The 26,025-nt window shown below is 49.0% G+C and overlaps 2 protein-coding genes and 1 pseudogene across 16 annotated transcripts in view; 1 reads left to right on the top strand and 2 right to left on the bottom strand.

Moving 5' to 3' along the window:
- The first annotated feature begins 3,277 nt into the window (after positions 1-3,277).
- On the top strand, positions 3,278-25,272 carry TCFL5 (transcription factor like 5). Of its 13 annotated transcripts, none has more exons than XM_074005650.1 (6): positions 3,278-4,068; positions 4,751-4,937; positions 5,522-5,684; positions 7,811-8,051; positions 10,504-10,645; positions 24,501-25,272. In XM_074005650.1, the coding sequence occupies exons 1-6, from the start codon at positions 3,416-3,418 to the stop codon at positions 24,621-24,623; spliced, it is 1,509 nt and encodes a 502-aa protein (XP_073861751.1). In that variant the 5' UTR covers positions 3,278-3,415; the 3' UTR covers positions 24,624-25,272. The 13 variants fall into 13 exon arrangements, with proteins under 13 accessions (XP_073861751.1, XP_045219214.2, XP_065379459.1 ...); XM_045363279.2 differs by having other exon boundaries at positions 7,808-8,051; XM_065523387.2 differs by lacking the exon at positions 24,501-25,272 and adding an exon at positions 23,549-23,892 and having other exon boundaries at positions 7,808-8,051.
- On the bottom strand, positions 20,063-23,206 carry LOC102131616 (putative DPH3 homolog B; annotated as a pseudogene).
- COL9A3 (collagen type IX alpha 3 chain) overlaps positions 25,269-26,025 on the bottom strand; it is a 33,592-nt gene continuing 32,835 nt past the window's right edge. For all 3 annotated transcript variants that reach the window (XM_045363276.3, XM_065523386.2, XM_005569692.5), the window contains one exon: positions 25,269-26,025. In XM_045363276.3, coding sequence (XP_045219211.2) covers positions 25,835-26,025 — 191 coding nt within the window. In that variant the 3' untranslated portion in view covers positions 25,269-25,834.

The raw sequence follows: 26,025 nt of genomic DNA, 5'->3' as shown, positions 1-26,025 counted from the left end.
CAGTTATCCCTCAGTAGCCCTGGGGGATGGGTTCCAGTACCCCCCATGGATACCAAAATCCATGAATGTTCAAGCCCCTTATGTAAAATGTCATCGTGTTTCCATATAACCTATGCACATTCTTCCATACACTTTAAATCATCTGTAGGGGTGAGCATGATGACTCACACCTGTAATCTCCGTAATTTTGGTAGGCTGAGGTGGGAGGATCACTTGAGGCCAGGAGTTCAAGACCAGTCTGGGCAACATAGTAAGATCCCATGTCTACAAAAAATAAAATAAAATAAAAATTAGCAGGGTATGGCTGTGTGTGCCTGTGCTCCCAGCTACTCAGGAGAGTCATGCAGAAGGATTGGTTGAGCTCAGGAGGTCGAGGCTGCAGTGAGCTGTAACTGCACTACTGCGCTCCAGTCTGGGAGACAGAGTGAGACCCTGTTTCTAAAATATATACATACCGAGATTACTTATAATACCTGATGCAACATAGGTGCTAAATAAATACTCGTTATACCATATTGTTTCAGGAACAATGACAGGGAGGAGAAGTCTGCGCTTTTCAGTACAGAAGGAATTTTCTGTTCTGAGGATTTCGACCCTTGGTTGGATTCACAGACACAGAGCTTGTGAATGTAGATGCCTGACAGCGTCAGTGAACTTTCCCTTTCCCTCAGCACTTCAAAGCTGTGATTCCACCGTGTTCCGACTCACATTATTCCTGAAAAAATGTCTGCAATCATTCTTTTTTTTTTTTAGAAGGAGTCTTACTCTGTTGCAAGGCTGGAGTGCAGTGGTGTGATCTTGGCTCATGGCAACCTCCACCTCCCAGGTTCAAGCGATTCTCGTGCCTCAGCCTCCCGAGTTAGCTGGGATTACAGGCATGTGCCACCATGCCCAGCTAATTTTTTTTTAATTTTTAGTAGAGACGTGGTTTCACCATGTTTGTCAGGATGGTCTCCATCTCCTGACCTCATGATCCACTGGCCTCAGCCTCCCAAAGTGCTGGGATTACAGGCGTGAGTCACTGCGCCCGGCCTGCAATCATTCTCATCTTTGTTCCTTTGTACACAATGTCTCGTGTGTGTGTGTGTGTGTGTGTGTGTGTAGCTGCTTTTAAGGTTTTTCACTGATTTAAAGCAATTTGAGGCCAGACACAGTGGCTTATGCCTGTAATCCCAGCATTTGGGAGACCAAGGTGGGCAGATCACCTGAAGTCAGGAGTTCGAGACCAGTCTGACCAACATGGCAAAATCCTGTCTCTACTAAAAATACAAAAAATTGTCCAGGCATGGTGGCACATGCCTGTAATCCCAGCTGCGTGGGAGGCTGAGGCAGGAGAATCACCTGAACCCAGGAGGCAGAGGTTGTGCTGAGTTGAGATCATGCCATTGCACTCCAGCCTGGGAGACAGAGCAAGACTCCATCTCAAAAAATAAATAAATAAATAAATGCTTTCCGTCTTGGTGTAGTTCCTTCGTGTTTCTTGTGTTTGAGATATGTTAAACTTCTTGGGTCTGTAGGTTTGTAGTTTTAAAAAACTTTTCAATCATTAGGTTTTTTTTGTTTTTTTTTTGGTTTTTTTTGAGACAGAGTCTTGCTCTGTCTCCTAGGCTGGAGTGCAGCGGTGCAATCTCTACTCACTGAAACCTCCACCTCCCGGGTTCCAGCAATTCTTCTGCCTCAGCCTCCTGAGTAGCTGGGATTACAGGCACATGCCACCACAACCGGCTAATTTTTTATATTTTTAGTAGAGATGGGGTTTCACCATGTTGGCCAAGCTGATCTCGAACTCCTGACCTCAAGGGATCTGCCCGCTTCGGCCTCCCAAAGTGCTGGGATTACAGGTGTGAACCACCTCACCTGGCAATCATTACTTCTTAAAATGTCTTTCTCCACATCCTTCCACTGCCAGGGGACTTCAAATCACACTGCTTGAAACAGCCCCATAGCTCACTGATGCTCTGCTCACTCTCTTAGCCTTCCCTCTCTCTGTTTTACTTTAGACGACTTCTGTTGCCATGTCCCTGAGAGTTTTAAGTCCATGCTTTCCTCCTTGATATTGTTTTCTGAAACCTGATGTTTTGCCCAAAACTGATATATTATTTTCACGTATACATGTGTGAGTTTAGCTTTGCATGGTTGAACTTTCATAGCCCATCGCTGAATCATTGTAATATATTGACCTGTGTCTAAACTGTGATGAAATGAGCGAAAGATTAAAACCTGGCTTAGAAGACGATGTGCAAGTCACAGGCCTTTAAGTGTCCTAATGTCTAGACAGAGAACAGACAACTAACTACTGTGTGAGATGGGAATGTGGGTGAGAGGTTAAGTACAGGACTTATTTCAAGATTGCAAAAATAAATCTCTTAAAGACCACATATTGCATGGTTCCATTAAGAGGGAAGGCCCAGCCTAGGCAAACTCCTGGACACAGGAAGGAGATTAGTGGCTGCAGGTGGGGGAGGGGCAGTGTGTTGACTGCTACACAGGACCCGTGGTGACAGGGGCAGTGGAGGTGAGCCCAGCGCTGGGAATGCACCACTACCATCGCGCTGTGCTTTTTTCTTTTTTGAGATGGAGTCTCGCTCTGTCGCCCAGGTTGGAGTGCAGTGGCGCGATCTTGAGTCACTGCAACCTCCGCCTCCTGGGTTCAAGTGATTCTGCTGCCTCAGCCTCCTGAGTAGCTGGGATTACAGGCGCACACCACGACGCCCAGCTAATTTTTGTATTTTTAGTAGAGACAGGGTTTCACCATGTTGGCCAGGCTGGTCTCGATCTCCTGACCTCCTGATCCACCCGCCTCAGCCTCCCAAAGTACTGGGATTACAGGTATGAGCCACGGCGCCCGGCCATGCGCTGCGCATTTTACGCGGATAAAGCGGATGGCCTGGGCACTGTGGGTCCAGGTAGCTGTTTTGACAACGTCTTCATTCCTGCGGCTGTAATGGGGCGCACGTGCACACACGGATGTGGCTTCTCCCCAGGGTGTCACCGCGTAGGTTTCACGCTGACTCCAGCGCAGCTGCCCTCGCCGGGCCTCAGCGGGGCGTGGCCGGGCAGCAGGGGCGTGGCTGGGAACTGGGGGCGTGGCTGGGCCGTGGGGGCGGGCCCTTCGTGCAAGCAGCCGCAGACGTGAGGCGGGGGCGGGGCCGGGCGTGCGGGCGGTTGGGCGAGGGCGGGGCCGGCGGCGGCGGGTAACGGAGGGGGCGGGGCTAGCGCAGGGGTGGGGTTGCCGTTGCGGGGCGGGGCGGCGCAGGCGCAGTGCGAGGCACTCAGCGGTTTTCCCTCCCCCAACGGCGCGCCAGCTGTGGCCGGCGCAGCGTAGTGCTCGGGCCGGGGGTCGCCTCCCGCCTCCCGCCTCCCGCCTCCCGCCGCCCGCGTCGCCCTCGCCGCCGTTGGGCCGCGCCGCGCCGCCATGTCGGGCCCCGGGCCGCGGGAGCCGCCGCCGGAGGCCGGCGCGGCAGGCGGCGAGGCGGGCGTCGAGGGCGCGGGCGGCGGGGACGCGGCGCTGGGCGAGCAGGGACTGAGCTTCACGACCACCGACCTGAGCCTGGTGGAGATGACGGAGGTGGAGTACACGCAGCTGCAGCACATCCTCTACTCGCACATGGAGGCGGCGGCTGACGGCGAGCTCGAGACGCGCCTCAACTCGGCGCTGCTGGCGGCGGCGGGCCCGGGCGCGGGCGCGGGCGCGGGCGCGGGCGGCTTCGCGGCGGGCGGTCTTGGGGGCGCGGCGCCCGTGTACCCCGTGCTGTGCCCGTCCGCGCTGGCGGCCGACGCGCCCTGCCTGGGCCACATCGACTTCCAGGAGCTGCGCATGATGCTGCTGAGCGAGGCGGGCGCGGCGGAGAAGACGCCGGGCGGCGGGGATGGGGCGAGGGCCCGGGCCGAAGGCGCCGCCAAGGAGGGCGCGGGCGCGGCTGCGGCTGGACCCGAGGGCGCGCCCGAGGCCCGGGCCAAGCCGGCCGTGCGCGTCCGCCTGGAGGACCGCTTCAACAGCATCCCCGCCGAGCCGCCGCCCGCGCCGCGCGGCCCCGAGCCCCCCGAGCCGGGCGTGGCGCTCAACAAGTGCGTGCCCGGCGGCCGGGGGCTGGCAGGGCCCGGGTGGAGGCCAGGGCCGGGGCGGAGGCAAAGGGGGCCCTCGCTGTGCACTCCCCCAGCCTGCCCTCCCGGCGGCACAGGGCGCGGACCCCACCGGGTGTGGGGCCTCCCCGAAAGGCTGTGTGCGCTGTGCGGGCCCCGGGGAGCAGGTACTTCCTGGAACTAAACACCCCCCCCCCCAGTGGCCCCGCCTGGAGAGTGGGACCGAGCGCGCAGAATTCCTGGGAACCATGTGCTCCGGGTGGCACTCTTAGATGTCAGGGAAGCCTGGGAAGGCCCTACCGGGTTTGCAGGCTTTGAGCTCTAAAATGAGGCTCCAGCCTGCAGCCGCCCCCTTGGTGACCCTCAGGAATGGCTGTGGAAGGGGCTGAGTCCGCAGTTTTTTGCTCATCCCAACCTGTAGTTGCCCATCATGGTCAGACTGGAGGATGGCAGAAGTAAGATTGGTGTCAGGATGTGACGAGAGCAGGGAGGTGGCGCAGATTTGGGACTTCCCCAACAGCGCGAGTTGATAACTGTTGTGTAGAGATTTCCAGGATGAGAGTTGAGTTGCTGTCTGGAAAAAGTGGCCAGAGCCGTGAGAGTGGAATGGTGGATGCTTGTCTGCCACGTATTCCTGACACTTCTGGGCTTTCTTTTGTCTTGGCAGTTTGGTAACTCTCATTCGACATCCATCTGAATTAATGAATGTTCCTCTTCATCAACAACAAAACAAATGTACAACATTAGTGAAAAATAAAACTGCTGCTACAACTACTGCTTTGCAGTTTACATACCCACTGTTTACTACAAATGCTTGCTCTACTAGTGGAAATTCTAATCTTTCACAGACACAGGTAGGGAACATGATTTGTGAAGCTTTGCTCTTTTGGATTAAATGGGTAAATTTTAACTTATTTTGGTTAGGTCCCAAGTACTTTTTTTCCCCTTGAGTGAGCTTAATAACCTTTTAAGCGGGGCGCCGAGGCTCACACCTGTAATCCCAGCACTTTGGGAGGCTGAGGTGAGTGGGTCATTTGAGGTCAGGAGTTCAAGAACAGCCTGGCCAGCATGGTGAAACCCTGTGCGAAAATTAACTGGGGGGTAGTGGCAGACACCTGTAATCCCAGCTACTCAGGAGGCTGAGGCAGGAGAATCGCTTGAGCCTGGGAGGTGGAGGTTGTGGTGAGCTGACATCCCGACACTGCACTCCAGTCTGGGCGACAGAGTGAGACCCTGTCTCAAAAAAAAAAACAAAAAAACACCTGTGCAAATTGAGTATTTATGTGGTATGGGAATGTTTTAAAATCTTCAGTGCAACTAAAGTTCTCCAAATTATGTATTAGTAGCTTTGATGTTTGTTAAGTGCATTTTATTTGTGCAGTAAAGAGGACATTAAGTCACATATTGATAAAATTCCTGTTGCTTCATTTTTTTCCAGAGTTCTAGTAACTCATGTTCTGTCCTTGAAGCTGCCAAGCACCAGGATATTGGATTGCCTAGAGCATTTTCTTTCTGTTATCAGCAAGAAATTGAATCCACTAAACAGACATTAGGTAGTAGAAACAAAGCTTTGCCTGAGCAAGTTTGGATTAAAGTGGGAGGTAAGCGATGAAGCAGCAGGTAGTGGGACCTTTCTTGTGACCGAGCCCTGTGGCTGATGGTATTTTGGCCTTGGGCGGGGGGTAGGGGAGACAGATGGTTTGTACACATGGGAAACAGTCTTGGAGGTGTCCGTGTATCTCCGGATCCGTCCACCTGCTTCCCCGTGTTATCACTTTAAACATTATTCTGATTCACAAATATAATTAACCTTGATGTGGGAACATTGAGTTTGAGGGCTTTTTCATAACATTAAAGTGATAGACTTACATAAATTTTCCGTTATCTTCAAGTTACTGAAAGTACTTTATAGTTTTTTATTTTCCTTATTTTGTACTCCATGAGTGAGGCAGGCATCTAACATCTGCTGAAAGCCTTTGGATAGGTGGATGCTGATAGGAGGACCCTGGGCTGCCAGCAAGAGGCCGTAAGGTGATTCAGAAAGTTTGGAAATAAAGTCACTGCTGAAGGCACTGCTGTGCTCACCTGCCTAGCCCCTTCCTCCCTGGGAAACACCTGCATAGCCCCTTCCTCCCTGGGAAACTGATTTGTCAAGTGACCCGATGAAAAGAACACTCCTTACACTCAGCTTTCCAAGAGTTGGTGAAGACAGGACGGGGATGGAGAGCTACTGCCTTCTCCTGTGTCAGTCACTCCTTTTCCTCCTTGCAAAATTTTATGCCAAAGTGTATGTTCACGTTTGTAAGAGACAAAGATAAGTATTAAAGTAGCCTCTGTGCTGACTACTCAGGTTAAGGAATAAAATGTCACCAAAACAACTGAATGAAAGCTTCATCATCCTTCTGTAATGTGTGCTCTGTGTGGCGTACGCGTGCACAGGAGCACGCCTGCCAGTCACGTGCCTGCGGTTCTTTGATGGATACAGTTCCACATATGCACACGTGGCACAGCCTGTTAGGCAGCAGAAGAGCTCGGACGCTACTTACATAATGCTTTGGGGAGGAGAGCCACTTCTGAGGCGAGAGCATACACTTAATGCTGCTTCAGTTTTGTTCTGAGCATTGCAGTAAAAATACTGTCATATTAAAATAATTGGGTTTTTTTATTGTTCTTAGAATAATTGTATATAAAGAAAATATTTTTGGGAGGAAATACGTCCAAGTGGTTTTTTTTTTTTTTCGCATTCTGACCTTGAGAAAAAGTAAACAACTTCTTGTTTTCTGTATTCATAGGTAACACCTGTTGATTAAAGAGAGGGACTTTGGGCCGGGCATGGTGGCTCAAGCCTGTAATCCCAGTACTTCGGGAGGCCGAGGTGGGTGGATTACAAGATCAGGAGCTCGAGACCATCCTGCCTAACATGGTGAAACCCCGTCCCTGCTAAAAATACAAAAAAATTAGCCGGGCATGGTGGCGCATGCCTGTAGTCCCAGTTACTCAGGAAGCTGAGGCAGGAGAATGGTGTGAACCTGGAAGGCGGAGCTTGCAGTGAGCGGAGACCATGCCACTGCACTCCAGCCTGGGCAACAGAGTGAGACTCCATCTCAAAATAAAAAAAAAAAAGAGGGACTTTGGATGAGGTCATATTGGTTGCATAGCACTTGGAGGACGTATTTAATTTGATGATTGATTCTTGTTCAGTTTCATTGTTTTTTTTTTGTTTTTTTTTTTTTGAGATGGAGTCTCGCTCTGTTGCCCAGGCTGGAGTGCAGTGGCATGATCTCGGCTCACTGCAAGCTCCGCCTCCCGGGTTCATGCCATTCTCCTGCCTCAGCCTCCTGAGTATCTGGGACTAAAGGCGCCGCCACCATGCCCGGCTAATTTTTTTTTTTTTGTATTTTAGTAGAGATGGGGTTTCACCATGTTAGCCACGATGGTCTCGATCTCCTGACCTCGTGATCCGCCCGTCTCAGCCTCCCAAAGTGCTGGGATTACAGACATGAGCCACCGCACCCGGCTGTTCAGTTTCGTTATATAAAATAGGCTTGGACTTCTCTTCCCTGCTGACACTGAGTAACTGCATTAGTACATCTCTTTATGGTTCGGTTCTCTGTGCTGCTTACCCAATAATGTTTATATCTTGGATTGAAAAGGCCAAAACTGTTCAGCATTAATTGAGATAAGAATAAAAAATTAAAAACCACTTTTTTCTTCTTTTGCAAAGAAGAAGCGCTATGCAAACAAGCACTGAAGAGGAATCGGAGTAGAATGCGTCAGTTGGACACAAATGTAGAGCGAAGAGCCCTTGGAGAGATTCAGAATGTGGGCGAAGGTGCCACTGCCACACAGGGCGCTTGGCAGTCCTCGGAGTCCTCACAGTCAAACCTGGGGGAGCAGGCCCAGAGTGGGCCCCAGGGAGGAAGGTCTCAGCGTAGGGAGAGGCATAACCGAATGGAAAGAGATAGAAGGTAATACGTGTGACTGCTTGTCAAGCTGGCTCATAAATGATTCCCTTAGTCATACTACATGGTTATCACAGATAAAATGATCCTTAGCCATTTCTGCGTTCAGAGGGAAGAAAGGAGGTAGGAGCATCGTTAACTTTCCCAGATGGATCAGGGATCCCCCAGACTGCGCCCAGGCTCACTGGCTCATTAGGAGGACTCCCGGGACTCAGCATGTAGTCACTCAGGCTGTGACTTACTATGGAGAAAGGATGCCAGGTGAGGTCAGCAAAGGTGCATGGGAAGAAGGCAGGAGATGAGGTGCAAGCTTCTAAGAGCGTGCCCTGTGGAGTCAGGCAGGATGCCCCTCATGCCCCAGTCATGTGGTCTGAAAACGTGGGTGAGGTGTTACCAACCAGGAAAGCTTGCTAGAGACCAGGGGCGCGTCACGTAGGCACGCCCTCCCTGCATGCAGCCGCAGTCCAGTCTCCCAGAAGGAAAACAGGTGATCAGTGTCAACCATATTGTTTGCACATTGTAGGTCCTGGGAGCCACTCTTAACTCTACAAATCTAGGTTCGCAGACTCCACTAAGGGCTAGCGCTGACTGCAGGCCTTTCTGAGGAGAGTGATCAGGCTGTTATGGTAACTGCTGCTTAACCAGCCAACTGAATTCTGCACGATTTCCTGGTTCTTTTAAGATTGCTGGGAAGAAGGAGGTTAAAATTGTTATTTAAGTGGTTTTGTCTGTAGATTTTATTTGTGGTATCCTTTGTAGAATTAAGAGGTGGTTAGTTTTTTTCTATTATAATTGGGTTTTCTTTTTTTTTTTTTTTTTTTTTTTTTGGTGAGATGGAAATTTACTCTTGTTGCCCAGGCTGGAGTGCAATGGCACGATCTTGGCTCACTGCAACCTCCACCTCCCAGGTTCAAGTGATTCTCCTGCCTCAGCCTCCCTAGTAGCTGGGGTTACAGGCATGCGTCACCACGCCCGGCTAATTTTGTATTTTTAGTAGAGACGGAGTTTCTCCATGTTGGTCAGGTTGGTCTCAAACTCCTGACCTCAGATGGTCTGCGTGCCTCGGCCTCCCAAAGTGCTGGGATTACAGGAGTGAGCCCCCACGCCCAGCATGGCAATTTCTTTTAAAGGGATCTATTCAAACTAGCTAGGGCAGGGTGCAGTGGCTTATGGCTGTAATCTCAGTACTTTGGGAGACCGTGGTGGGAGGATTGCTTGAGCCCAGGGTTTGAAACCAGCCTGGGCAACATAGCAAGTCCCTGTCTCTAAAGAAAAACCAGCAATACTAGTGGTGGTGCACACCTGTCGTCCCAGCTACTTGGGAGGCTGAGGTGTGGGAGGATCGCTTGAGCCCAGGAGTCAACGCTATAGTCAGCTGTGATCCTGCCACTGCACTCCAGCCTGGGCCACAAAGTGAGACCCATGTCCCAAAGAAAGAAAATAAAAAAGCTAGCTATATATCTTTTTATGATACTTACATACACATAGACTAACTGAGGGCCTTCCTCAGCCTACTGTGAATTATGAAGGGCATTTTGCTTGCTCTGACATTTATTTAATAGACATTCATTGAGTAGCTGCTATGTAGAAAGCCTTACACCGTATGTTGACAGTTTGGAAATTTGACTCTAGCTCTACTCCATAGACTTGTGGTTAGAGTTGAATGAGCTGATGCGTAAAGAGTGTTTGGCTCAATGCCTAGAAGTCCAAAAGCACCTAGTAAATGCCAGCTGCTGTTTTACCAGCAGAGTCTCTAATTAAAATTCTAAATACACGGTGTGAAGACGAGTAACAAAGGCCATATTGAATAAGTTGCTGAGTATCTGCTTGTTTAGGACTTTGCATGGTACTGAATGTAATATGTAAAAGTTTAAAAAATAGTCTAATAACAAGACTCCAATTGTTTATCTCTACAAAGACTGAGTTTCAGAATATTAACAGAGTGTTGGGCCGTGATCCTTTCAGAATCAGGGCCCCTTGGAGAATCTGAAAGCTGTGCGTGAGTTCCTGGTAGGGTTTTTAGCCCGTAAAGGGCAAGTAATATCAGTCTTGAATGAAAGAGGAATCTGCCCAATTTGGACCCCTCAGTGGTCCAGACGGAAGAAGGTGTCAGACAAAAAATGTTGCTTCCAATTTCAGGGGCTTTGGAACCATCCCTAATCCAGAGACTTGAACCTGGCCCATGAGAAGTAAATAAGGAAAGCTCCAGGGAGCGTGTGGGTCATGGGGCTGCCGAGGGCACCCAAGGATGCTCTGGCCTCCCAAAGGCAGTAGCTGCCTCTGTAGACAAGGCCATGGCAAAGCTGTGGGACTTCCTGTGGTGATGGGCATTTCCGTGGCACTCAGTGGCCAGGCTTCATGGGCTCTGATTCCCTCAAGTACTACAGCGAGATGCTTCCTTTTACGTGTTTGTTTTGCTCCGGCCTCTCTTGGTGATGACTTTGGGTTTTGACTGTAGGCGCAGAATCCGCATTTGCTGTGATGAGTTGAATCTCTTAGTACCGTTCTGCAATGCCGAGACTGACAAGGCCACAACTCTGCAGTGGACCACAGCATTCCTGAAATATATCCAGGAAAGACACGGAGATTCTCTTAAAAAGGTTAGTGGTAGGCCAGGTAGATTTCCAGAATTTTATAAATTTTTCTTATCAATGTCCCTCTTTTTTCCTAAGGATAACTCAGACTATCCTTAGCTTCCTGGAATCTAACATCAGATACTAAGTCCATTATGAACAAAGCTCTGCTCATTAATGATATAACTTGTCATTTACTGAAGTGTTAGTCACAGCCTACGTGTGTTACACCGCAGTGTATAAATGACTGTGAAGAGTCAATTGTCAGATAGCAGATTGGGCCCCTGCTCTGTACGATATACTGTACTGGGGCTAACGGGTGTGTAGGACGTGATTTTTGCCCTCGGGAAAACTTGTGAAAGGGATAAAAGCAAGAATAGAAAAACAAAAACCGGCCAGGCACAGTGGTTCACGTCTGTAATCCCAGCACTTTGGGAGGCCGAAGTGGGAGGATCTCTTGAACCCAGGAGTTTGAGACCAGCCTGGGCAACATGGCAAGACCCCATCTCTACTAAAAATACAAAAATTAGCCTGATGTGGTAGCATACGCCTGTAGTCCCTGCTACTCGGTGGGGGGCTGAGGAGGGAGGATCGATTGAGCCAGGGAGGTGGAGGCTGCAGTGAGCTGAGATCATACCACTGCACTCCAGCCTGGGCAACAGGGCAAGACCCTGCCCCACCCCCACCCACCCTAAAAAAGAAAGAGAAACAAAAATGCAGGTACGTGACAAATAGTCTGATATGAACTTCAAATATGCCCAGCAGGTTAATAAGAAATATACTTCTGTGGACCGGGTGACTAAACCTCTGTGGACTGGGTGAATGTACTTCTGTGGACAGGGTGACTATACTTCTGCTGACTGGGTGACTATGCTTCTGTGGGCTGGGTGAATATACTTCTGTGGACCGGGTGAGTGTCTCTGTGGACTGGGTGAGTGTAGTTCTCTGGACCAGTTGACTATACTTCTGTGGACAGGGTGATTATACTTCTGTGGACTGGGTGACTGTGCTTCTGTGGACTGGGTGGCTATATTTCTGTGGACTGAGTGACTGTACTTCTGTGGACTGGGTGACTATATTTCTGTGGACTGAGTACTGTACTTCTGTGGACTGGGTGGCTATATTTCTGTGGACTGAGTGACTGTACTTCTGTGGACTGGGTGACTATATTTCTGTAGACTGAGTGACTGTACTTCTGTGGACTGGGTGACTATATTTCTGTGGACTGAGTGACTGTGCTTCTGTGGACTGGGTGACTATATTTCTGTGGACTGAGTGACTGTGCTTCTGTGGACTGGGTGGCTATATTTCTGTGGACTGAGTGACTGTGCTTCTGTGGACTGGGTGACTATATTTCTGTGGACTGAGTGACTGTACTTCTGTGGACTGGGTGACTATATTTCTGTGGACTGGGTGGCTATATTTCTGTGGACTGGGTGACTATATTTCTGTGGACTGAGTGACTGTGCTTCTGTGGACTGGGTGACTATATTTCTGTGGACTGGGTGGCTATATTTCTGTGGACTGGGTGACTATATTTCTGTGGACTGAGTGACTGTGCTTCTGTGGACTGGGTGACTATATTTCTGTGGACTGAGTGACTGTGCTTCTGTGGACTGGGTGGCTATATTTCTGTGGACTGAGTGACTGTACTTCTGTGGACTGGGTGACTATATTTCTGTGGACTGAGTGACTGTACTTCTGTGGACTGGGTGACTATATTTCTGTGGACTGAGTGACTGTGCTTCTGTGGACTGGGTGACTATATTTCTGTGGACTGAGTGACTGTACTTCTGTGGACTGGGTGACTATATTTCTGTAGACTGAGTGACTATACTTCTGTGGACTGGGTGACTAGGGAGGAACCGGCGTGTTAGCGCCAGCATATCCAGTCTCTCAGGACAGCCACCCTGCCGTGATCCTGTCTGCATGGTCATGGCAGTGGCCTGCAGGAAGCCATTGTGGTTGGCTGGAACTGGACGTGTGGTTTGAATGTGGGAGTTCGGTCAGCCCCTCAGTGGCCCAAAAGGAAGACGGTGTCAGTCACAGGGCTGGTTCTGGGCCCTGCCTTGGGGGGACCCGAGTTCCAGGGTTCTGGGCCCTGCCTTGGGGGGACCCGAGTTCCAGGGTTCTGGGCCCTGCCTTGGGGGGACCCGAGTTCCAGGTCCCGGCCTCAGCGTTGCAGTGGCCAGGGTGAGTGGCTGTTTGGCCCTCCAGGAGTGAGCAGATCTTAGTGAAATAGATCCACAGGGTCCTGACTTTGTACCTGGTCCAGGCTGTGGGGGAACTGCTGCTGTTGACCCAGGCAGGAGTCTGACTAGAGAACGAGCTAAGGTTGCTGCAACAAACAAGGACCCCTTTCAAGAAGGGCTCCCAGGCCTGGCGCAGTGACTCATGCTGTGATCCCAGCACTCTGGGAGGCTGAGGCAGGTGGATCATTTGAGGCCAGGAGTTCGAGACCAGCTTGGCCAACGTGATGAGACCCCATCTCTACTAAAAATACAAAAATTAGCTGGGCGTGGTGGCACGTGCCTGCAGTCCCAGCTACTCAGGAGGCTGAGGCAGGAGAATTGAACCCGGGAGGTGGAGGTTGCCGTGAGCCAAGATAGCGCCACTGCACTCCAGCCTGGGTGACAGAGCGAACTCCATCTCAAAAGAAGGGCTTCTGTGTCTTGTCGTGGTGGGGCTGGAGAGAGGCCCCCGCAGCTGGGCGGTGGTGAGTGAAGGCTCTTCCCTTCAGCACCAGGCAGAAGTTTGTCTTGTCTCTGTCCCTTTTCTATGTCCACATGACATTTACATCTTGTGAGTTGTATAATTTAGGTTCTTTATTTTCATTATGCATTTAATTGCATTCTATAGCGATACTATGTTAAATGTGTTCTAATTGGATCATTTTTGGTTATTTACAATGCAGTTACTCTTGAAGATTATTGTTAGAGGTAGACTGTTGATTTGTTTTGATAAAATAAAGCTTTTGTGTTTTAAAAATGCTTTAATGTTTTGGTTTTGTGTATCAGCAAATCATTATTGATCTAATTTACTCAAATAAGACAAAGGTATTTATAATTTTTGAAATTAAAAAATGTTAATTGTATGTACAGTCAGATTAAGTAGACCAGATATTTATGGATATATTTTACATACATTCTGTTTGCTGAATCTTTCTGAAATGTAATTACATTGAACCTGATTATTTCTGGGTCACATTATTAGACCCACCAAGAAATAGGCTGAGGTCAAGTCAATTCACAATTTTTTCGGGGAATTAGAACCTAAAAAGCCAAAACACATGGGTTCTTAATTATTTCCTTAGTGACTTCCCCCTTTTACTTGCGTGCGTATTTTTGTCCTTAAAGACATAACACATGAGAGTTTTAAGTGATTTATCTATATTATTTGGTATACATTTCACTCAGCAGGTCTTTTGCAGTGTGACCAGGCACTGCTGACGATGCTGGGGTACCCCGGGCAAGATAGAGGCATGTCTGGCATGGAGGGAGGCGGGGGACAAGTAAACGTGAAGACAGTGGGAGCAGGGCCTTGCGGATGGAGGATGCTGCTGTGAGCCAGCCTGACTGGGGGGCTGCTTTGGATTGGGTGGTTGAGGGAGGCGCCCAACCAAGGCCCAATGATGACAGGGAGCTGGCAGCCGGGACCTGGGAGCTGCAGGGTCTGAGGAGTGCCTGTCTGCTAGCCAGCGTTGCTGGGCAGGGCCCTGGGGCAGGCTGGGGCCTGGTGGACCGCAAGTCCTGAGGGTTGGGGGCCTTGGCAGTCTTTTGGCAGCGAGTGACATGACCTGACCCACGTCACCCCGCTGCTGGGGGCACCGGATGCTGGGAACTAGGAGTTGGACTGGGGTGAGAGTGGAAACCAGGAGTCTGCAGCAGCTGGGAGATGTGGCTGGCCTGGCAGTGGCTGCCAGGGGGCGGCGCTGGGCAGGAGGAAAGGCATGAGGCTTCTTGTGTTTGTGGCGGTACCAGTTGGGGGGTGTGATGGGAAAAAGGCGTCAGGATTTGGCTTCAGTGACTGGGTGGACGGGGCTGTTTACTGGGAGGGAAGACTCGGAGAAGCAGGATCTTGGCATCAGGTGGGGACATTGGGAGGCAGGGGATAGACAAGTATGGGGTGAGGGCAGGGCGGCGTCAACCATCAATGATTCACTTCCTGTTAGCTTTCTAGTGAACATAGGAAGTACAGTGATCATCTGTACACCTATCCTTCAATCTCTGCAATGAACATTTACCGTATTTACTTTGTACACACGCACAATTTCAAAGACAATTATAGACACGAACCTTCATCTCTAAATATTTGTACATAAATCTTTGAAAGACAGGCCTTCCATGGCACCCCAACACCACTATCATGCCTCATCAAGATGATGGCAAGTCATTTTCATATCCTCTCATGCACAGACTGTGTTCAGATCTGTCCAAAATATTCTTTTATTGCTACCATACCTGCCCAATTTTTTTCATTTTAATGTTTATTTTATTTTTTCGAGACAGTCTTGCTGTCTCCCAGACTGGAGTGCAGTAGCATGATTATGGCTCACTGCAGCCTCTGCCTCCTAGATTCAAGCAATCCTCCTGCCTCAGCCTCCTAAGTAGCTAGGACTACAGGTGTGTGCCATCATGCCCAGCTAATTGTATTTTTGTAGGGATGGGGTTTTGACATGTTTCACAGGCTGGTCTCATACTTCGGGGCCCAAGTGATCCTCCTGCCTCAGCCTCCCAAAGTGCTGGGATTACAAGCATGAGCCACCATGCCTGACCAATTTTTTAAATTTTTGTAACAATAGGGTCTTGCTATGTTGCCCAGGCTGGCCTCCCAAAGTGCTGGGATTATAGGCATGAGCCACCACACCCAGCCAAAATGTTCTAAAAATGACTTTCTTAGCTGTTTTTTTCCCACAGTCCAGCCACCCACCCATGGATTATACACTGCATTTGATGACGGTTTTCAAGCTCTTTGAGCTGTAAGAATCCCACCCACAGTTATTAACTATGGCATTGAGGTTTTGAAGAGATCAGGCCAGTTATCTAGAGAGTGCCCCACATTCTGGGTTTAGATGGCTCTATTTACTTTTGGTAGTTTTAAATTTTGGTGTAATTTCAAACTTACAGAAAAATCGCAAGAACGGTACAAAGAGCTCTTTGTAGGCCTGTCCAGGTTTGCTCCATTCTCCCTGCCAGTCCCAGTTTCTCTCCAGTATCTTTGGGATCCATTTGATAGTAAGTTGCAGACACCATGCTTCTTTATACTTAAGTACGTCCATGTTTTTTTGTTTTTTTTTGTTTTTTTTTTTTTTTTGAGACAGAGTCTTGCTCTGTTGCCCAGGCTGGAGTGTAGTGGTGCGATCTCAGCTCACTGCAACCTCTCCCTCCCAGGTTCAAGCAATTCTGCCTCAGCCTCTCGAGTAGCTAGGACTATAGGCGTGCGCCACCACCCCCGGCTAATTTTTGTATTTTTAGTAGAGATGAGGTTTCACCATGTTGGCCAGGCTGGTCTCAAACTCCTGACCTCAAGTGATCCCACCCACCTTAGCCTCCCAAAGTGCTGGGATTGCAGTTGAGTCACCATGCCCAGCTAATTTTTGTATTTAGTAGAGACGGGTTTTCATCATGTTGGCCAGGCTGGTCTCGAACTCCTGACCTCAGGTGATCTACCTGTCTCAGCCTCCCAAAGTGCTGGGATTACAGGCATGAACCACCACACTTGGCCAGTGTTTACTTTTTTTGTTTGAGATGGAGTCTCGCTCTTGTCACCCACTCTGGAGTGCAATGGCGTGATGTCGGCTCACTGCAACCTCCGCCTCCTGGGTTCAAGTGATTCTCCTGCCTCAGCCTCCCGAGTAGCTGGGATTACAAACGTGCGCTACCACACCCAGTTAATTTTTGTATTTTTAGTAGAGACAGGGTTTTGCCATGTTGGCAGGCTGATCTCGAACTCCTGACCTCGGGTGATCCACCTATCTCAGCCTCCCAAAGTGCTGGGATTACAGGCGTGAGCCACCACACCTGGCCGAGTTTTTAATTTTTTTTGTTTGAGATGGAGTCTCGCTCTTGCCACCCAGTCTGGAGTGCAATGGTGTGATCCTGGCTCACTGCAACCTCTGCTTCTTGGGTTCAAGCGATCCTCCTGCCTCAGCCTCCCGAGTAACTGGGATTACAAACGCGCGCCACCATGCCTTGCTAATTTTTGTATTTTTATTAGAGACAGGGTTTCGCCATGTTGACCAGGCTGGTCTCGAACTCCTGACTTCAGGTGATCCGCCCGCCTTGGCCTCCCAAAGTGCTGGGATTACAGGCTTAAGCCACCACGCCCAGCCCCCGTGTTTACTTTTTAATATCCATAACGATGAAAATGAGGACATTTAACCTTGGTGCAAGACTTACTCACATTTTGCCTGCTGTCGCGATAGTGCCCACTACAGCTTTTTCCGCAGTCGGGATGGCATCTGGGACGCTGGTTGTGTGTAGTTGTGAGACGCCCCTGCACACTGGGGGCCCTGAAGGCGCCGACCACACCTGGGGTCTCCCTTGTGGTGTCTGTCCCTCCCTTCTTCACACCAGCAGGTGGCTGAATCCCACTTCGTGTCTCCCTGCCGTCTGCATCAGGCCCTGGTGTCGCTGTCCCTCACATGCTGTCTGGCGTCAGGCCCTGCTGCAGACTCAGACTGGCCTGTCCCTTCTGTCCTCCTTTCCTGTGGACACACTGTGACTTCTCTCATGATCCTCCTGTGAGAACTCCCTGGACCTCGTGTCCTGTACTGGCAACCGCCCATTTCTCTGCTCTCCTTGGCTGCCCGGCGCTTGTCTGTACCTCTTGAGCTACTGCATCCTCGCTTGGATCCATTCCCAGCAGCCTGTGACCGTAGCCTCCCGTGCTGTTTAGTCACGCTACCATGCCCAGCTAATTTTTGTATTTTTAGTATAGACAGGGTTTTGCCATATTGACCAGGCTGGTCTCGAACTCCTGACCTCAGGTGATCCGCCCGCCTTGGCCTCCCACCGTGCTGGGATCGCCAGCGTGAGCCACCACGCCCGGCCCACATTCAGATTTTCATTCTGTTTTTGAACATGCCACTGGAGGGCCTCTCAGCTGCAGAGCAAGCCTTTGTCGCTTGTTCGTGGCAGAATGAGCCGAACGCTGTGTTGTGACCTGTTTTAAAAATAAAGCATGTTGAAAAAGAATAGCCATTGTCTTTGACCTAATGAGTTTATGCCTCCTTACCTCTGGCCACCTGAGCTCCTTGGTCCACTGTAACCCTCTGGCCCGGGCTGTGCTGGAGTCTTTCTGGGGCTCAGTCATTCACTTTTTTGGTTTTTCGTGTGGGGTCAGTGGTAGTGCTTTCTCCGTCATAATTTGCTTTTATCTTTATTATCCAAAAACCTTATTTCTCTTATTTCCTTCTTTAAGTTTAATTTTATTCTGGCATCTTGGGTTGAAAGTTTATTTCGTCTATCTTGTTTTCTAATCAATGCATTATAGTAAATTTGTCCTGGTGTGCTTTTGAAACATTTCACAGGTTAGGACGCAATGCTTTCATTGTTTCTCAGTTCTAAGTAGCTTGTAATTTTTCTTTTCTTTTTTCTTTTTTTTTTTTTTTTTTTTTGAGACAGAGTTTTGCTCTTGTTGCCCAGGATGCCGTGCAATGGCGCGATCTTGGCTCACTGCAGCCTCTGCCTCCCGGATTCAAGCAATTCTCCTGCTTCAGCCTCCCGAGTAGCTGGGATTATAGGCGTATGCCACCACGCCCAGCTAATTTTGTATTTTTATTAGAGACGGGGTTTCTCTATGTTGGTGAGGCTGTTCTCAAACTCCTGACCTCAGGTGATCCACCCGCCTCGGCCTCCCAAAGGCCCGGCAGCTTTCTTCCTGTTAATAACTTCCTGGTATATTTTCCTGACATGTAGTTAGAACTATTTCTTTTTTCCTACCAAGAATTTTTTTTTTTTTTTTTTTTTTGTTGAGACAGAGTCTCGCTCTGCCGCCCAGGCTGGAGTGCAGTGGCCGGATCTCAGCTCACTGCAAGCTCCGCCTCCCGGGTTCACGCCGTTCTCCTGCCTCAGCCTCCCGAGTAGCTGGGACTATAGGCGCCCGCCACCTCGCCCGGCTAGTTTTTTGTATTTTTTTAAAGTAGAGACGGGGTTTCACCATGTCAGCCAGGATGGTCTCGATCTCCTGACCTCGTGATCCGCCCGTCTCGGCCTCCCAAAGTGCTGGGATTACAGGCTTGAGCCACCGCGCCCGGCCCCAAGAATTTTTTTTTATTGTTGGTATTATTCTTTTTCTTATTTTTTTTTCTCTTTCTCTCTCTTTTTTTTTTTTTTAGCGAGGGGCTCTCATTCTGTCACCCAGGCTGGAGTGCGGTGCAACCACGGCTTATTGCAGCCTTGTCCTCTCGGGCTCAGGTGATCCTCCTGCCTCAACCTCCCGAGTAGCTAGGACTATAGGCACCCATCACCACCACGCCTGTCTTATTGTTATTCTTCTCATATTCACAAATCTAATATGAGTATCTACTTTGTTATGTTACCATCTCAATATGTTTTGATGCTATAAAAATTCCTTTAAAACTTGACTATTTCACATATGTTCTGTTGCAAATAGATGCTGACTGAGAGTGCAATGACATCAGTACCATGTCTTTGGCCTGGGCTCGGTTGAGGGGGACTAAAGGGATCTGTTCCTCTCTTTCACAGCTGCCCCAACTCCCAGGAGACGGGTTGTGGGCGGGCCCTGTAAGGGTCCAGATGGAACCACAGCTTAACCCTGCCTGTGCCCGACTGTCCACAGTGAAGGCAGACGCTGGGGCTAGCCTCATCACTGTGTGAAAATAGCTGAGAAGATCTCGCCAGTGCCTGGTTATGTCTGAGAATGATTATTTTCTTCTTCCTTTCTTTTTTTTTGAAACTATCTTCTTTTAAATTTAGATGGATAATTAAGAATGATTCCAATTTAAGGTTCTAAGCACAAAATCCAGATACGTCATGTTACGGACTTGCTTCCTGCAGATGAAATCAGCAGAGTTGATGGAAAGAATCCACGACACTCCTACAGAACAGCGGATCACAAATGGTTGTCTCCATGAAGCCAGAAGCTTTGCGTTTGAAATTTCTATCTGGGCTCATTTCCAGCTGTTCAGGATTCGGATTCCTGAAGGCTTCTTCAGGCCGGGCGCGGTGGCTCATGCCTGTAATCCCAGCACTTTGGGAGGCCGAGGCGGGCGGATCACAAGGTCAGGAGATCGAGACCACGGTGAAACCCCATCTCTACTAAAAATACAAAAAATTAGCCGGGCGCGGTGGCGGGCGCCTGTAGTCCCAGCTACTCAGGAGGCTGAGGCAGGAGAATGGCGTAAACCCAGGAGGCGGAGCTTGCAGTGAGCCGAGATCGCGCCACTGCACTGCAGCCTGGGCGACAGAGCGAGACTCCGTCTCAAAAAAACAAAAAAAAAAAACTGAAGGCTTCTTCAGCACTTAATTCTTTGTTGACTGAAGGGGCTGGGACCGTTTCTCCACACGCAGACTGATCTTTGTCATAAGTCACTTTTGTAAGGAGAGAGCAGGTAGGACACATTGCCACGCCTTCCCCATTCTCCAGATCTTCTTTGGTGATGGCGAAGTTATCTCCACATGGGCAGGGACAGAAATACGTCTCCGAGTCCTCGTCATATTGGAAGTCCTCGATTTCCACCTCGTCGCGAAACACTGCCACGGTCAGCGGGGGTCGCTGAAGGGATGACGCCCTGGCAGTCTGAGACCATCTCCGAGGGTCCAACTTTGGTGGAGCCGGCCTGGGCTCTGACTTTCATTTAATTATCCTAAAAGGTGCATTCTATCTTACCAAATATAGGCAATTTTTTTTTTTTTTTTTTTTTTTTTTTTTTGAGATGGAGTCTTGTTCTGTGGCCCAGGTTAGAGTGCAGTGGCGCGATCTCGGCTCACTGCCAGCTCCACCTCCCGGGTTCACGCCATTCTCCTGCCTCAGCCTCCCGAGTAGCTGGGACTACAGGCACCGCCACCTCGCCCAGCTAGTTTTTTGTATTTTTAGTAGAGACGGGGTTTCACCGTGTTAGCCGGGATGGTCTCGATCTCTTGACCTCGTGATCCACCTGCCTCGGCCTCCCAAAGTGCTGGGATTACAGGTGTGAGCCACCGCACCCTGCCAATGTTTTTCGTATGTAGGCTTTAGGTATCAGAATGTAGGAAATTATCAAAATGTGGGGTCATCTTAAATTGCATCCTAAAACCTTTTAAAATTTGGGAAGAAGCCAGGTGTGGTAGCTTACACCTGTAATCCCAGCACTTTGGGAGGCCGAGGTGGGTGGATCACCTGAGGTCAGGAGTTAGAGACGAGCCTGGCCAACATGTTAGAACCCCGTCTCTACTAAAAATACAAAAATTAGCCGGGCATGGTGGCAAATGCCTGTAATCCCAGCTACTCAGGAGGCTGAGGTGGGAGAATCACTTGAACCCAGGAGGCAAAGGTTGCAGTGAGCTGAGATTGTGCCATTGCACCCCAGTCTGGGTGACAAGAGCGAGACTCCATCTCAAAAAAAAAAAAAAAATTGGGAAGAAATGGGTATATTTATATGCAGGTGTAGATTCTGAGTGTACGCAGTAGTTGGAAATGGCAGCTTGCTTGGTTGGGAAGTTGCTTAAAAGTGGATAGGTGGAATGTTACAGCCACTCCAGATGATTTGGAAGTTAAATCCTTGGCAGCATGGCTCTTACGTCCTCTGGACTTGAATTCAGTACAAACTTACCATAACTCAGCAGCAAAGAGACTACACAGGCTGGGCACCGTGGCTCCTGCCTGTAATCCCAGCACTTTGGGAGGCTGAGGTGGGTGGATCACCTGAGGTCAGGAGTTCGAGACCAGACTGGCCAACATGGTGAAACCCTGTCTCTACTAAAAATACAAAAATTAGCCGGGCGTGGTGGCGGGTGCCTGTAATCCCAGCTACTCAGGAGGCTGAGGCAGGAGAATTACTTGAACCAGGGGAGGCGGAGGTTGTGGTGAGCCGAGATCATGGCATTGCACTCTAACCTGGGTATATCTCAAAAAAAAAAGAAGAAACAAAGAAATATTTTAAAAGCCGGACGTGGTAACACGCACCTGTAGTCCCAGCTACTCAGGAGGCTGAGCCTGCAGTGAGCCTTGGTTGTGCCACTGCATTCCAGCCTGAGAGACAGAGCAAGACCCTGTCCAAAATAAAGACAACTCAAAAATGGGCAAAGCACTTGAATAGACATTTCTCCAGAGAAGATACACAGATGGCCAATAAGCCCGTGAAAGATGCGCCAAGCTGTTAGTTGTTAGGGAAATACAAATCAAGACCCAATGAAATACTACTTCACACATATTAGTATGGCTATTAAAAAAAAAAAAACAAAACAGAAAATAACAAGTGTTGGCAAGGATGTGGGGAAATCGGAATCCCCATGCGTTGCCGATGGGGGTGTGAATGGTGCCACCGCTGTGGAAAACGGTATGACAGCTCCTCAGAAGGTAAACATAGAATCACCAGAGAAGCATAAACCCCAAAAAGGTGAAACAGGGACCCAAATGGATGCTTTTCTATGAATATTCATAGCAGCACCTTTCACAATGGCCAAAAGGCAGAAACAACTCAAGTGGGCTCCAACAGATGAATGAATAAACAGATGTTTACCCACAACAGAACCTTATTCAGCCATGACAAGGAATGACATTCTGACCCAGCCTCCCGCGTGGATGGCCCTTGAGGACATTATGCTGAGTGAAATAAGCCAGTCACAAGAGGGCAAACCCTGCAGAATTCCATCAACGAGGCACCTGGAGCCGTCAGATTCATAGAGACAGAAAGCGGAATGGTACGTGCCAGGGGCTGGGGGCCGGAGCGGGTGTGGAGTCAGTGTTCAGTGGGTATGGAGTTGCTGTTTGCGGTGATGAAACGGTGGTGGTGGCGGCTGCACAGCACTGTGAATGGACTTCACACTGCTCCACTGTTCACTTACATGTGCTTAAAAGGCAAATTTTGTTCTGTTTTAATACCGCAATAAACAATATATAAACCTGGATTTAATCGTGTAGAATGCTATGTTTTAAAACAACGGAAATTTTCAAATGTGCACAAAAATGGGGAGAATGATGAACTCCCAGGTCCCTCTAACTCAGTTTGAGGCATCAGCTTGTTTCACCTATACCCTCGCCCTCCCAACCCCACTGAATTATTTTAAAACAATTCCAAACATCATTTCATTCATAAATATATCTTTAGAAAGAAAAGGCCTGTTTAAAAACAACCGCACTATCAGTCTGCTTCCCGAATGCCTTCATTCCTTAATACCCACCTCTGAGTCTCCTTCCCGAGTCTGAGCAGACTCTCCCGTGAGCCAACAAGTGTCTCTACAGTCAGCTCGTTTGAATCAGGGTCCAGACATCGCATTTGGTTGACAGTTTTTAAATATATCTTATCCCGTAATAGTTCCCCCTTCCTGTCTTCCTCACTGTTCATTTGTTGAAAGGGAATGATTTGCCCTGTAGATGTTTCCACATTCTGCACTTGGCGTACCTGTGGTGGTGGGCGCCTGTCATCGGGCCGTCACCTGTGCCTCTCTCTGTGTCTCAGTCTCTCCTTTGGGAGGTTGGGACTGACCCTGCCATCATCACTGGGGCCTTTTGTAAAAGACAGGTGGTGTGACAGGAGCAAGCCCACCCCACCCCCACCCTGCTGGCAGGGTCTCCCCAAGGACAGAGCCATCTCAGCAAGCAGCACCTCCACCGTGCTGGCCTCAGAACCCTCCATGTGTGGCAGTGCAGAGGGCAAGGGAGTCGCCCTGGGATGGGGGTAGATGCCCCTGATTTGTTAATGGTTGAAACTTTTTAAAAATTTAAAAATTTGTTTTTTTGAGACGCAGTTTCACTCTTGTTGCCCAGGCTGGAGGGCAATGGCGCGATCTCGGTTCACCGCAGCCTCCGCCTCCCGGGTTCAAGCGATTCTCCTGCCTCAGCCTCCCGAGTAGCTGGGATTACAGGCATGTGCCTCCACACCCGGCTAATTTTGTATTTTTAGTAGAGACGGGGTTTCTCCATGCTGGTCAGACTGGCCGCAAACTCCCAACCTCAGGTGATCTGCCTGCCTCAGCCTCCCAAAGTGCTGGGATTACAGGCATGAGCCACCGCGTCCGGCCTAATGGTTGAAACTTTTTAAAAATTTATTTTTTTGAGACAGAGTTTCACTCTTGTTGCCCAGGCTGGAGTGTAATGGCATGATCTCGGCTCACTGCAACCTCCAACTCCCAGGCTCAAGAGGTTCTCCTACCTCCACCTCCCAAGTAGCTGGGATGACAGGTGCTTGCCACCACGCCCAGCTAATTTTTATATTTTTAGTAGAGACAGGGTTTCACCATGTTGGTCAGTCTGGTCTTGAACCAACTCCTGACCTCAGGTGATCCACCCACCTCAGCCTCCCAAAGTGCTGGGATTACAGGCATGAGCCACTGCACCCAGCCTGAAACGTTTAATATATACACTGTACCTTCTCTCAAATGCTGGGTTTACAGATTTATAGCTAGGGCCTGTTAATGGTTGGAACATTCATGTCATGTATATTTTACCACAATAATACAATGTGGCCAGACATTCTGAGTATTGGAAAAACTAAATAAAAGTATACGTACAGTATAACTGCTATTTGAAAAAAAATGCTCAAATCTGTTTATTACATAAACCCCATTGTGAGGTATGACCCAAGTTCGTGAATGACACCTTAAAACAGCGTATTTTAAAGTCATTTACATAGCTTTTAATTTCAACCTTTTGCACTTTGGAAGATAGCAGTTTTCATGTCTATTAATTCAGTACATTAACCATCACTTCTTAACTTTAGGAATTTGAGAGTGTATTTTGCGGTAAAACTGGCCGAAGGCTAAAGCTGACCAGACCAGACTCCTTGGTGGCCTGTCCTGCACAGCAGAGTCTACAGAGTAGCCCCTCGATGGAGATCAAGTGATTGGACTGAACAGGAATCCTTTGGGAGTGAACAGCCATTCCTTCGTGATCTATGCACATTTTCCGCAATCCTGGGACTGTGCTCAGATCGTCTGACTCGAAAAGGGCATGACTCAAGCTGACGGGACTCCAGTAGGGACTTTGAGAGCACGTTTTGTAAAAATATTTATCTAGAACCAAATACTTATCCATGAATGTCCTCTTAGACCATTTGGGGATGAAGCCATCTGAATAATTAGGAAGCATTTTTTCAATGCCCTGATTCCATCATGTTTTCTTAACATGATAAAAAATTAACATCTTTTACTTTCTTTAATCTTAAAAAGTACACTGCTTTTTACTTATTGTATTTACATTTTAAATACGCCCCTTTAGCAATTGGAACAGGTTAAATTGTTAACTCAAAACAGTTTGGAAATTTTATTTCATTTGTTATGTCACACCCCCTTGTAATGATTCCGAGTCACGTGGTGGTGTACTGCAACATGCAGGACCATTTTAAACCTTTGTGCTAAACATTTTCCAGATACTTGCTTTAAAGCTACTTTTGTCCGCAAATGAAATACTGTCACAGTAGATGCTTAAATGCCCACATTTTCATATCGAGAGTCATTACTTTATGTGTAATAAACTGTGGTGTTTGGAATTGAGTTTTTAAATGAGTGGCTTTATTTATCACAACAGGTAATAGCAATAGACGTTAGTGCAATACAAAGTCACCCTCAATAAATACTGTTAATTGGAGATGCAAGTTTGTACACAAAACATCAGACTACACCTTTGTATGGGAGAAAATTTACTGTACATTAAATTCTTTATTTTTTGTTACTCTGTAGCCAGTCATTAATCTGAAGATTTAATACATCATTTTATTGGGATGAGATCACAGTCTCTACACAAATGCTATGTAAACAAGTTACTGAATATTTTTCATCTCATGGAATTGTACACAACGTTTTATACAAACACCCTACCTTCTCTCAAATGCTGGGCTTACATGTTTATCAGCTAGGGCCTTTTGAGGTATGCGGTCAGGCGACAGCCCGATGAGGGTGCTCGCTGGCAGGGCCTGTGCGTCCAGTCGGCGGCCGAGGGGCAGCTGGGGCGCTCACTCTCCTGGACGTCGCCAGCCTGCCACACCCCTGCTCCTTCATGACCGCCCCACTGTGCTTCAGGCGTTTTTGTCACTTGCTTATTTCCTTATGTTGAATTTTATGAGCTTCTAGAGCCTGATTTTTCCCCGACCCCTCCTAACACGGCTCCTTGGCAGGCTGAGGTGTTGCAGATCCCCGGTGTCCCCTGGGCGCCAATGGCACCTGGAAGCCCAGGATCTCCGGGAGGCCCAGGCTCGCCGGGAGCACCGTCCTGGCCATCCTTGCTGGTGCCGGGCACGCCTTGGGGTC

The sequence above is a fragment of the Macaca fascicularis genome, chromosome 10 (genome assembly GCF_037993035.2).
Source record: "Macaca fascicularis isolate 582-1 chromosome 10, T2T-MFA8v1.1".
NCBI lineage: Eukaryota > Metazoa > Chordata > Mammalia > Primates > Cercopithecidae > Macaca > Macaca fascicularis.
This window is presented reverse-complemented; position numbering and strand designations above follow the sequence as displayed.